Source organism: Hordeum vulgare, chromosome 1H (genome assembly GCF_904849725.1).
Source record: "Hordeum vulgare subsp. vulgare chromosome 1H, MorexV3_pseudomolecules_assembly, whole genome shotgun sequence".
Classification (NCBI taxonomy): Eukaryota; Viridiplantae; Streptophyta; class Magnoliopsida; order Poales; family Poaceae; genus Hordeum; species Hordeum vulgare.
Window position 1 is genome coordinate 88,424,039 of NC_058518.1, and position 13,071 is coordinate 88,437,109.

The 13,071-nt window shown below is 45.8% G+C and overlaps 2 protein-coding genes across 4 annotated transcripts; one reads left to right on the forward strand and one right to left on the reverse strand.

Annotated features, from left to right (window-relative positions):
- Positions 1 to 297: 297 nt before the first annotated feature.
- LOC123425737 (pentatricopeptide repeat-containing protein DOT4, chloroplastic-like) lies at positions 298 to 4,461 on the forward strand. 3 transcript variants are annotated; one of them, XM_045109459.1, is made up of 3 exons: positions 298 to 1,980; positions 2,725 to 2,830; positions 4,240 to 4,461. In XM_045109459.1, the coding sequence occupies exon 1, from the start codon at positions 313 to 315 to the stop codon at positions 1,831 to 1,833; it is 1,521 nt and encodes a 506-aa protein (XP_044965394.1). In that variant the 5' UTR covers positions 298 to 312; the 3' UTR covers positions 1,834 to 1,980; positions 2,725 to 2,830; positions 4,240 to 4,461. The 3 variants fall into 3 exon arrangements, with proteins under 3 accessions (XP_044965394.1, XP_044965404.1, XP_044965386.1); XM_045109469.1 differs by having other exon boundaries at positions 298 to 2,830; positions 4,236 to 4,461; XM_045109451.1 differs by having other exon boundaries at positions 298 to 2,830.
- LOC123425729 (phenylalanine ammonia-lyase-like) lies at positions 4,317 to 6,891 on the reverse strand. Its single transcript, XM_045109441.1, has one exon. It carries the CDS (start codon positions 6,722 to 6,724, stop codon positions 4,601 to 4,603), a length of 2,124 nt encoding a protein of 707 aa, XP_044965376.1. The 5' UTR covers positions 6,725 to 6,891; the 3' UTR covers positions 4,317 to 4,600.
- Between the last annotated feature and the right edge of the window lie 6,180 nt (positions 6,892 to 13,071).

The window sequence follows — 13,071 nt, forward strand, 5'->3', positions numbered from 1 at the left end:
GCCGCGCCGCTGAGGATCCGCCACCGAGCCGCTCTGGATCCGCCGCAGCCGCCGCCGCCCCTAACCCTGTTTTCCTCTGGCCTCTATTATCTTCCTCTGCCTCGTCTCTCCCCGCGCGTCCCACCAGATATAAAGAAATCCTGGCCACGTCAGCATGTTTCCCACTAAAACGCTGTCAAGGTTAGATTTAGACCGGGATCTAAGAGTTCAGGACACAAACGACAGGGATTTCGAGTTCAGGGTTAGAATCGCCGAGGCACTACCAGTTCAAGGTTTAAAATGGACTTTTTCCCGTCAAATAGGACTTCCCCGATGCGGATGTTGCAGTGGGACGCGACCTCCCTCGCCGGCGCCCTCAAATCCGCCGCCACTTGCCGTTCCACTCCCCATGTCAAACCCCTGCACGCTGTCCTCCTCAAGCTCGGTCTGTCCGCGTCGGCCATCCTAGCTACCTCACTCGCGCACCTGGCACTCCGGTGCGGGCTCCCTGGCTACGCCCGCGCTCTGTTCGACGAAATGCCCAGACGGGACGTGGTCTCCTGGACGTCCCTCATCACCGGCCACGCGCACCAGGGTCTGCACGGAGACTCTCTCGCTCTTCTGCGGCGCATGGTGGACTCCGGTGTTGCTCCCAACGGGTACACGCTGTCCGGCGGGCTGCTCGCGTGTGCCGGGGTTGGCCAGGCCGCCCTTGCTACCGGCAAGGAAATCCATGCCAGGGTTGTCAAGATGAGTGTGTATGGCCCGGTCGATTCAGTTGTGGAGAACGGGGTTCTTGACATGTACGCGAGGTGCCGGAATGTTGACTATGCGAGGAGAGTGTTTGGGGTGATGGTGGCGAGGGACGTTGTTGCATGGAACTCGATGATGGCTGGGTATCTTGGGAGTGGGCAAGCTGAGGAGACTCTGGGCTTGTTTGGGTCAATGGTTTCTTGTGAGGCTGGCGCAGATGGCTTCTCGTATGCCATCACTGTGGATGCGTGTGGGGAGCTGGCGTTGTTAAAACAGGCGACGCAGGTGCATGCACGGGTTATTGGTACAGGATTTGAGTCCGATGTCGTTGTAAGGAACTCCTTGCTGGATATGTATGCAAAGTGTGGATGTGTTGATTCAGCAGAGCTTGTCTTCAATGCGGCACCTTCATTAGATGCTGTTTTGTGGACTACGATGATCTCAGCTTATGGCAAGTTTGGCCGTGCACAAGATGCGGTATGCTTGTTTGATAGGATGGCAAGTTTGGGCATCAGAAGAGATGGAGTAGCATATCTTGCAGTGTTGTCAGCTTGTAGCCACGGCGGACTTGTTCGAGAAGGTTGGTGCTACTTCAAGTTTCTGTTCGATGGCCAGAGCTCGGTTAAGCTGCAACCTGAGCACTATGGTTGCATGGCAGATCTAATTTGCAGGAGAGGTCACCTAGAAGATGCTCTTGAATTCATTGAAAATATGCCGTTTGAGTCGAGCATCGCTGCTTGGAGTGCGTTACTTAATTCATGTCGAATCTATGAGGATGCTAAGTTGGGTCAGCTTGCGGCGTCCCGCCTGCTCGAGCTTGATCCAGAAAACCACAGTAACTGGGTTGCTTTATCAAGTATACATGCATCGGAGGACGATTGGCATGAGACGTGGATGATCAGGGAGAACATGAACAGAGAGTGGGTGAAGAAAGAGCCTGGATGTAGTTGGGTTGAATTGCATGATGGAGTTCATGTCTTTCTAATGGCTGACCAGTCTCACCCTGAATTGGTTAATGTACTGCATACTCTTGATTCTTTGAAGGAAGATATATGGGTGATTCCTTCAAAACCATGGACAATTTCTTGTGATGCTCTCTGATCAGAGCTACTTTAAATGTTGTTGAAGAGTGGGCATTGTCCTAGTTAGTTGTTTTCCTTAGAACTAGCGCTACTAATGCTGTCAATTAGACTGTGAGATGAAAATATGTCCTTGGAAATTTGGAATTGCAGCAAGAGGATAAGTAAGGTGATACACTCCGGCGATTTGCTTATCTGTGTTTTGTAGATTATGCTACATGTGACGGTTTTCATGATACTGCTTTCAATCGACCATGCATAAGTCTTTTTTATAAATTGAATTGTCGATACAGATGGATATATTATTCGTTTCATAGAAATAGCAAGATTTCATCAATAAAATAAGTAAGCTTCTTTGATTCTAAAGGTATTTCGGTGGATTCTACTTTGGATTATCCCCCTATAGCTCTTGTCTCATTTATATAGAATTAAAGTACATAGATTTCCTTTTTATATGGACAACTCTGCATGCAATTCCAAAGGAAATTTTCTATTGAGCCAAACCTCATGGAAAATTGCCTTTGTTTCGATGATGACTATGACAATGACGTAATCATTCAAGAAAGTTCATGTATTTTTCTTGTGGTGCAACCAAACAACTTCTATTACATATTCATGTGTTTTAACTCCTATAGGATTCGACATCCCTTCCTATTCTTGTGTGTTTTCAAATGCTGCGAATTAAAGAAGCCCTAAATTTTATTAAAACAAAAGTTAAGTATTTGTTAGTGCTGTCGAAAAACTTGCATCGATGGCCTTATAGGATGTGAGTTGATAATCCTTAATCTCATTGGTCTTATCTTTTTGTTCTTATTGGTAAGTATCTGCTTTAGTATGTTGTTCGACTGTATGGCTATGGTTGTATGACTGTAAGGGACTGATCTCTGTTTTTCCTACTGCCTTTTGTTTGAAGGAAAATCTGGTCAAGGAGATGCTTCAAGAAGATTGAAGTGAAGGTCCAGTTTTCAAGATGGGCCATGTGTTCTGCCTGCACAGTTCTTTTTCAAGAAGATTGAAGTGTAAGCCTTTCTGCTAAAAAGTGTGTTCATGTTTCAATGCAAACACAGTTCTGTTTGTCTTTGTCGTATGTTTTGACTGCTAGACATCAGGACACCAACTATACATATGAGATACATAGTGCTGAGAATTGAAATTTCTTTCATATGGAAGAAATCAATCAGAATAGTTGTTCATGGTGATTTCTATTTTGACGTTTCTTACAACTCAGAGTGATTTCTATTTTGACGTTTCTTACAACTCATCATGGTATCTTGGTGTATACTTCATGGTCAACATTTTGAATACTCTATTCTAATTTGAATATGCTTCACAACAGTCCTGAAATGGGCAGAAAGCTAACTCAAGAAAAAGACTATTAGTAACTATTCCGCTTTTCTTTCATTTGCATTATTGATATAAAGATTTAATATATTTACTATATACTTTTGGGATTAAACTGATTGTCATGTTCTCTTCTCTGCAGTAGAAATAATTGTTGTGGGGCATTGAATGTCTAGTCATGCTTGTAATTACAAGAAAATTGTTTTCCACTGTCATTTTTGAGATTTATGGCAGCATCCTTGGTTGGCTTAGGAAAAAAAAATAGTGATTACAAATCCAATCAGTGAACTCTTAAACAAATACGGATGTAGCTACCAAAAACATAACATTCATTTGTAGACGGTAGTGACCATTAAACTCATTTATTTGGCAAAATAATTCTTCTTCTAGAAAGATAACAAAAGATAATCATGCCAATTACAGTTATGAGTGTCACCATCTAATTAATGCATATGCTCTCAGCAGCAAAACCGACATTTGGTGCAATATAATTTGTATGATTAGATCGTACAAATACATGCATCGCATTGATTTGAACTAAATTCCTAGAAAAAGTATCCACAAAAAAGGTAAATAATGACGTATGTTCACTTGCTGCTCCTTATAAGCCTCTGCAGTGTGGTCTTGCATTACTTTCCTACTCTGATAGTGATAGCATCTCTGGGCGGTAGGCCCTCGCCGCTGTAACGAAGGAATGAAAGCTTGCACAAATGAAAATTTGAATGTTTAAAGTTTGTTAGATGATAGTATGGCATGTAGCTCTTACATAGACCTTCCTCATAGAGCATCAAATACACCCCATAGTGAATAACACAAAGTTTCTTAAAATGTTCCTTTGGCTCCTTGTCTTAAAATTCTATTCCCTCCGTCCTAAAATAAGTGACGCAGATTTAGGACTAAATTAGTACAATTTTTGTACTAGATCAGCGACATTTATTTTGGGGCAGAGGGAGTACTTATCTCACAGAGTAGCTAGAGAAATATTTGTAGTTTTAGAATCTTCTACATGGCAAAATGTATTATTATTTTTGCGGGGATGGAAAAATATTTGCTGTCCTCTCCTTTTCCTTCTTTTGTGTCTAGGCAGGTTTTGAGGGAGCACTGATTTCATCTAATTTGGATACTAGATACACTTAGTATTTGCCTGTGCCTGAACATGTACGATAATCTAAATATCCGATGCCAGTCGGTGTTGTTTCTCTTTATATTGCAATGCAATGTGGTAACTATAGATAAATTTGTACTTGTTGATACAGCACTAGACCGGCTTCTATGGAATTTGTCATGAAAATTTATACCCTTTCACTTACATCAGCAGAAGCTCTAGACTCTAGCTCCGGAAGAATGTCGCATGCATCAACACTTTAGAAGTGGAAACGTAAATAAACTCAAACAACAGTATTATCAGTTTTCAGAAATTCTGAAGGGCTGCATCTTCTCTTCCTTGATTAGCAGATAGGCAGAGGCTCACCGTTCCACTCCTTGAGGCACTCCAGCAGAGCGTCTATGTGCTTACCCTGGTTCATGGCAATGAATACCTTGTCCACCTCCTCGCTAGGTGACCGTGTCTTCTCTCCGGTCAAGTACACCGTCCCTAGCTCCTTGCGCACGAACCGGTACAGAGGGTATGACCGACAGTCAGCGATACGGTTCGGTTCTGTGGCAGTGCCATTCTCCACTGCACCTCTAGCAGCCTCAACCTCCTGAGGCAGTGCTGCGCAGAGCTCCTGCTCGAATGTAGCAACCTTGGCAAACACAGAGGTTTCCGCGTTGCGCTCAGCCTCGCCGTTGGCCAGGGCATGCTCCACCAGTACCGCACGCATCTTCTTCATGAGAGGGTAGTTGGCGCTGCAAGGGTCGTCTGCGTATGCAAACACTGCCTCCCGGTCGATTGTCTGGAGCAAGTCCTTCTCACAAAACCGAGCGTTGTGCAGACCACCCATGTCATTTGTGATCAGGGTCTTCCTAGCCACTCTCGTGACACAATTCTTGACAGCGTTCTTGACATTCTCTTCAAGGTGGCGCAGGTCGATGGCTTGGCACAACGCAACCAAAAATGTAGAGGACATGAGCTTCAGGATGTCGATGGCCTCAGCGGTCTTCCGCGACGAGATTAATCCGAGGGAGTTAACGTCTTGATTGTGCTGCTCCGCGCTCTGGACATGGTTGGTCACGGGGTTGCCCAAGAATTGGAGCTCCGAGCAGTATGACGCCATGGCAATCTCGGCACCCTTGAAGCCATAGTCCAGGCTTGGGTTGCGGCCACCAGAGAGGTTGGAGGGCAAGCCATTGTTGTAGAAGTCGTTCACTAGCTCCGAGAACTGGGCAAACATGAGCTTGCCGATCGCAGCAATGGCAAGCCTCGTGTTGTCCATCGACACACCGATGGGCGTGCCTTGGAAGTTGCCGCCGTGGATTGCCTTCCCGCGAGATACGTCAATGAGTGGGTTGTCATTGACGGAGTTGATCTCGCGCTCAATCGACTTGGTCGCTGCACGAATGACCTCAATTTGTGGGCCAAGCCATTGCGGCGACGTGCGGAGAGCATATCTATCTTGCTTTGGCTTCATCAATGGGTCGAGTTCACCAAGTTTCTTGGCGAGCATCATGTAGGAGCTGCCCTCCAGGATGTGCTCCATGATAGCCGCGGCCTCGATCTGTCCGGGGTGGTGCTTTAACTTGTGAGTCAGGTGGTCGGTGTACTCTGGCTTGCCATTCATCACTTCGCAGAACACGGCGGACAAAACTTCAGCAAGGACACCAAGGATGTTCGCTTCAAAGAGAACAATGGACGCGAGCCCAGAGCCCACTGCGGTGCCATTAACCATCGCAAGGCCTTCCTTGGGCTGCAGCTCGAAGAAACCGTGTTGGATGCCGGCAATCTTGAATGCCTCGGCGGCATTAACTTTGGTGCCATCGGGAGCCACAGCCACGGCATTTGGGCGGCCGGTGACAAGTCCGGCGATGTAGGAGAGCGGGACGAGATCGCCTGAAGCGGTGATGGTGCCCCGGAGCGGCAGGCACGGCGTCACGTTGGCGTTGAGCAGCGTGGCGATGGTCTCGAGGATCTCGAAGCGGATGCCGGAGTAGCCTTGGAGCAGGGTGTTGACGCGGACGAGCATGGCCGCGCGCGTGGTGGCCGCGGGCAGCACGTGGCCGTCGGTGCCGGTGCCGAACGCCCCGGCGTTAAGGAACCGGATGAGCTCCCTCTGCAGGGCGCCGCCCTCCTTGGTCCTCCGGTGGGAGGTGGCGCCGAAGCCGGTGGTGACGCCGTAGCTGTCGACGCCGTTGGCCATGCTGGCCATGACCCAGTCGCTGCTCTCCTTGACGCGACCGCGCGCGGACTCGTCGAGCTCCACACTGGCGCCGCCGGCCGCGGCCACGGCCGCGACCTGGGCGATGGTCAGGCTCGCGCCCTCCATGACCACCACCGGCCTGCGGTACTCCTCCACCATCCGCTTCACCGCGTCCAGATGGCTCCCAGACAGCTCTTCCGCCGCCTTCCCCCAGTTGAGCGGGTCAGCGCTCCGCGGCTTGGCCACGCACAGACCGTCGTTGCCGTTGGCCGCCATTGTTTTGGTCGAGTCTGTGTCTTGGAGTCCCGCTGGAGCAGCTCGATTGGAGACTCGCGGTCTTTACTGTATCAGCTGGAGCAGCCCGATGAATGCGTGTACTGATTACTGAAGCAGCCTTGAGAGAGAGAGAAGAGCTGGTGGGAGTAGGAGAGGTGGGGGATGCTCTTCTTGGATGGGAATGGAGGAAGGGGGAGGGATTAAATAGGTTGCGCGGCGAGGGTGGGTGATGGATAGGGAACCAACCCATGACATTTTTTATCATCAACTAAACACGAGGATGGAATCAACCCATGACTTTGGAATGGAACCATGACATTCCATGACTTTTGATCCTCAAACCAAACACACCCTTAGGAAGGGATTCGGTGTGGACTGTGACCGGGATGGTTGTGTTGACCGTCGGACTTGGCCGGGTGAGCACGCACGAAGGTGGGTTGGTGGCCTCGTGCGTGCGGACTGCGGAGTAGGAGAAAGACCAAGAAAGGCAGCTGCTGCGACAATGGGATTCTACAGTAGTAGTAGGAGTACTATATTATGATGTGCCATGCGAAGGGTAACGCACGAGTCGACGCTGCACGCGGTTGCTGACCGATGGCGATGGTCTCCGTTTGCCATAGTTGAGGTCGCTATGATCAAGTCTGTCATGGAGTCATGGAGACTTGGAGACGAGCTCCAGCCTACGAACTTGTCCATCATTGTCCCAGTGATTTCTACATTTATCTATATCTTTTAATAAAATAAATATATATATTTAGTCTTCATGTTATTTTATAAAAAATCGCATAACATTTCTGACATTAAACTCGCAGTACATATCAAATGTTTCTTAAAATACTCATATCTTTTAAACCGTAATTTAAAGTTTCACATGTTACATATGGAATTTGATTAGAAAAATATGTAAAATCTGAATATGATGTTATTTTACCTTTTAACCATTTAAAAGAATATTCTCTAGAATGAAATCTTAATCAATAAAAATGCGACACCAACATTTTTTCTAGAGAGATTGTAAACAACAGTCCAAGAGACTCCCTAGGAAAGGGATGGATAAATTATCAGAAAGAAGATGTCGGCGAACTGAACAAGGTGAGCATAGAGGAGGTATGAGGAGTTCCAGAGTGAAGCGAGGATGAGCTCGGGACGTGGAAGAGGATTGTACCATGAGAGAAGCACGGAGGTCAACCCGCTTCAAATATGGAACATGGATTCTGGCAATGCAACGGAGTTGGGTCCTCATATCGATCCGATGCGAGGGTAAGCTTGAGGTCATGGATCGGAGCCAGGAGCTACGATGATGTTGAACATGCCCTAAGTTGGTGATGCTTAAACTGAAAGCCGTCCTTGATGTACACATGTCTTTGTAGTATGCTAATGTGTTGTCGTCTGTTTTTGTCGTTTTCCTTTACCGACCCGTAACAACATCCCATTAGCACATGACATGAATCAATACATGATCATTTGCTCGTTTCTTTGTATGGATTAAATCTACATGTGAGCCGTGTTGAAATAGAAAACATGTGAAATCTTGAACTGTGTTTTTGTAGGCTAAGATCATCTTTATTTGAACTGTGTTTTTGTAGGCTAAGATCATCTTTATTTGGGTCGTAGCTATAAATTCTTGGATTATAAACCATTTTTTCTAAACTAAAAGTGTGTGGTATTCTTTTACCCGTAGCAACGCACGAGCCTCTTTGCTAGTTATTTCAACAAAACTTGAATGACAAAATTTAAGAGCGGAATTGCCGCACCGGAGCGCCCCAGATCCGGTCGGCTAGGGCCCTCCCCGCTCCTCCTCTCCTGATGAGGACATCCCAACCAAGAGCACTACACCAACCATCGATGGACCTATAACAAGAAGTCGTACCAAACTTATATGTGACCAGGTGAACGCTAACTTAAGTTTATCTTATAAACTTGATGAAATGGTTGTGCCTTCATCTCCATTGTTATTGATTGAACTTAGGTACACAATGAAGGAATCCAACAACATATGGGCTCATGAAGAAACAAGTTGAAGAAAACAAGTTTCAAGTGAATATGTTTTCTGCAGATTTTTTGCCACTGATCTTTGGTTGTGCCCCACCCATATGGAACATAGACGGGGCCTTTGGACTATACCAACAGAAGCTCCTTGAAGTTTACTTTCAACCCAAAAACCTCACATCATTTGAAGTTGTGTAGCTCAAGATATTCAAGTTTTGGTGGAAGGTGTTCAGGCTGATAAATGCTTCGCGAATTTTCGAGGAACTCCCCAATAACTCACCAAGTTGACTACTCTTCACCCAAGGGAGGCATACGAATTCTGCACCATTTTAAACCCTTTTCACATCTAGCTAAGGGGGGTTGTCCGTGCTATAAAACCCCATCTCCCCATCTTGTTAGGGGCCTTTTGTCAAACCAAAAACAGTTATAAGCTTTGCAGCCAAGACTGTTTGAGATCAGAGAGATCTTGCTAACTTTGCTCTTGTGAGTTCATTCAGATTCGCGAGAAGGAGCCTCTAGTTCCCCTACCTCGTGCTCTACGATTCCGGCCGTTTTGTGTGGGTTAGTCCCGGTTTGTGGTTCTACGATTGTTCGGACAGCGGGTTGGAGTTCTTGTAGCTTCGGTCAGCCATCCCTAACGTACGGGTCGCATCCAACCTTGGCAGGTATAAGGCTAGTTATCCACGCTGCTTGGAGCTAGTTACCCTCCCGATTGGATCCTACGCCGTGAAGATCGGGCAACCCTCGGGCGTGAATCCTTCAACGGGTTTGTGCATATCATCTTGGTACGAGAGCTTTCATTTACACGGTAGGATCTGTTATCATATTTCATCTTGTTATCATCCCTTTAGATCGGTAGGTTTTGTTGCAATTCTTTTCTATCCTATAGTCCAAAGCCTCACCAAAAATAAATTCCAAAACCTTGTTTGTGCTGAGATCATGTTGTTGCATTCCTTGCATGTTTTTCATCTTTTAGATCTGCACCAAGTTCATTGTTATAGTAGTTTTCAGATTCCGTTGTGTTTCTTAGAAAGAGAGAAAAAAAGAGAAAAAGAAGTGCAAAAAAAGATAGAGAAAGAAAGTGTTGAGCAAGTTCCAAAATTTTCAGTTCGGTACAAAATTTAAGAAAGTTTTGTGTGATCTGTTTGCTTTTCAATCTTGGTGCAAGGTCTCATATTCCCATCGAAAATCTTGGTTTACATCAACTTGATTTCACCACAAGCCCTCTTTATTTACCCCACCTAGAGCTCCACCAAAAACTGAAGCTAGTTCTTTGATCCCTGTCTTTCAATTGCTTTAACACATCCGGGAGAACCGTGGTCTGTTTTGAACTCATAAGAACATTGGTGAGTAAGAGGTGAGGTTGTGTGATTCCACAAAAAAAATCCTATCCAACTTTTTTTAGCCCTACCGACATGGCAGTATCTGGTTCGAGTGGTCATGGATAAAATCAAGGAGGAGATGAGGTTCCGATCTCACGTGCGGAGTTTCAACAGGTGCAGAACGACATCCTTCAACTTCAACAAACCATGGAGAGGATGCTCAATGAGCGTCCTCCCTCACGGGGCAATGGGGTTCCACACCGACAAGACCTTATTGACCCGCACGACGAAGCTAGCGGTGAAAACTCCATGGGAGGTGCTGCCCGCAGAGGACATGAAGATGAGTACAACAACTATGGCGGAGATCATTGGGAAGTTGAAGGCGTCGGTGCTGCTACTCGAGGTCATGGTGCTGTTGCTCGTGGAGTGCCGCGAGGAGGATATGATAGAGGGCGAGGCCATGGTCCTCGTGGACGCTAGTTTGACCCACATGAGCGTGTTGCTCGTGGTCATGGTGATGAGTTTGATGACTATGACGATATTCCATATCGTCATGCTTTTGCATATGGTGATGATGGTCGTCGTCATGACCGTCGTGGTCGAGATGATCGTGATAATATTGCGAGAATAAAGTTGCAGGTTCCCAAGTTCACGGGAAAGGAAGATCTAGATGCATATTTTGATTGGGAAGAGCAATGTGATTAGATTTTTCGCATCCACAATCTTGCTGATCCAAAAAGGGTAAACCTTGCTTGTGTTGAGTTTTCAGGTTATGCACTCACTTGGTGGAACCAACTACAAGAAAACCAGCTCGTGTTGGGTCGTGAACACATTGGTACATGGGAAGAAATGGAGCAAGCAATGAGGAGGCGGTTTGTTCCTTCACAATATCAAAGAGATCTCTGAAACACACTGCAACGCCTCACCCAAGGTACTCGTACGGTGGATGAGTATTATAAAGAGATGGAATCACTGCTAGTTCGTGCTCGTGTTCATGAAGATGAAGAGTCAAAGATGGCAAGATTTTTGCATGGTCTCAACAATGATATTTCCGATTTTGTGGAGGTGTTTCCTTATAACACTCTACAAGATATTTTGGATCAAGCAAAGCGCACGAAGAGGAAGGTGCAGCGGAGTAGCCATGGACATTCATCTCTGAACCGCACCACCACACCATGTCATAGGTCGCACTCAAGTTCCTCTCTTGGTGGTTCCAGTTTCAGCAAACTCCTACTGCCACCCGGCGACTAGCAGCATCTTCGGCTTCATCACTGGGTCCTCGCAATGGTGACAAATGTGTTGTTGCTGCTGCAAGTACCAATAATTCCACAACTGTACTATCAACTCACGGCCGATATATTGAGTGTTGGAAGTTCAAAGGGCGTGGTCACATCTCTTCCGAGTGTCCGAACCAAAAAGTCCTATTGATCAATGAACAAGATGAATATGAATCTGAGAGTGAACATGAAGATGATGGAAGATGAAAGTGCGTTATATCGACTAGAGGGGGGGGGGGTGAATAGGCGATTCTTAGAATTTCATCACTGAGGAAATTCCTTATGAGTAAATTCCTCAATGATGAATTAAGTGCAGCGGAAATAACGCAAGATCAGAAGTGCAAAGACTACTACAACAGATTACTTGGTGAAGATTATGAGAATTGGTTTGCACGCAGGTACATAGAACGCAGGTGAAGATTAACTTGAGTGAAGAATTTGAGGTTGAGGAAATCTAGAGAAAGTCTTCAGACAAATTCTTCAAACAACACAGATGAAAGTCTTCAACATACAATTTTGAGGAAATGAAAGAGTTGAAGAAATAGAACCTGCGAGGTCCGGTAGGAACTTGATCCGAAGTTTCATGATCATCATCATCAACTTGCTCCTCAACTAGCGTCGTAGCAACAGGGGTTTCCCCTTGCCCTCCGCCACCATCTAGAGGGATTAGAGGTTCGACAAACTCATCAAGTTCCATCTTCCTCCCACTCAATTCTTTTGAGAGAAACTCCTTCTCAAGAAAAGCTCCGTTTTTAGCAACAAACACTTTGCCCTCGGATTTGAGATAGAAGGTATACCCAACTGTCTCTTTTGGGTAGCCTATGAAGACGCACTTTTCCGCTTTGGGTTCCAGCTTTTCAGGCTGAAGCTTTTTGACATAAGCATCGCATCCCCAAACATTAAGAAACGACAACTTTGGTCTTTTGCCATACCACAGTTCGTATGGTGTCGTCTCAACGGATTTTGATGGCGCCCTGTTTAAAGTGAATGCAGCTGTCTCTAATGCATAGCCCCAAAACGATAACAACAAATCGGTAAGAGGCATCATAGATCGCACCATCTCTAATAAAGTACGATTATGATGTTCGGACACACCATTACGCTGTGGTGTTCCAGGCGGTGTCAACTGTGAAACAATTCCACATTGTCTTAAGTGAGCACCAAACTCGAAACTCAGATATTCACCCCCACGATCAGACCATAGGAACTTGATCTTCTTGTTATGATGATTTTCAACTTCACTCTGAAATTGCTTGAACTTCTCAAACGTTTAAGACTTGTGCTTCATCAAGTAGAGATAACCACATCTACTCAAATCGTCAGTGAAAGTGAGAAAATAACGATATCCACTGCGCGCCTCCACACTCATCGGACCACATACATCGGTATGTATAATTTCCAACAAGTCACTTGCACGCTCCATTGCTCCGGAGAACGGAGTCTTAGTCATCTTGCCCATTAGGCATGGTTCGCACGTGTCAAGTGAATCAAAGTCAAGTGACTCCAAAAGTCCATCGGCATGGAGTTTCTTCATGCGCTTTACACCAATATGACGTAAGCGGCAGTGCCATAAAAAAGGGCGCTATCATTGTTAACTCTAACTCTTTTGGTCTCAATGTTATGTATATGTGTATTATCGCTATCAAGATTCAATATGAACAATCCTCTCACATTGGGTGCATGACCATACAAGATATTACTCATAGAAATAGAAAAACCATTATTCTCTGACTTAAATTAGTAACCGTCTCGCAATAAA

What these genes read in the sequence shown, in the direction of transcription:
- LOC123425729 (XM_045109441.1), bottom strand. Translation starts at nt 6,724, where the DNA reads ATGGCGGCCAACGGCAACGACGGTCTGTGCGTGGCCAAGCCGCGGAGC.
- LOC123425737 (XM_045109469.1), top strand. Translation starts at nt 313, where the DNA reads ATGCGGATGTTGCAGTGGGACGCGACCTCCCTCGCCGGCGCCCTCAAA.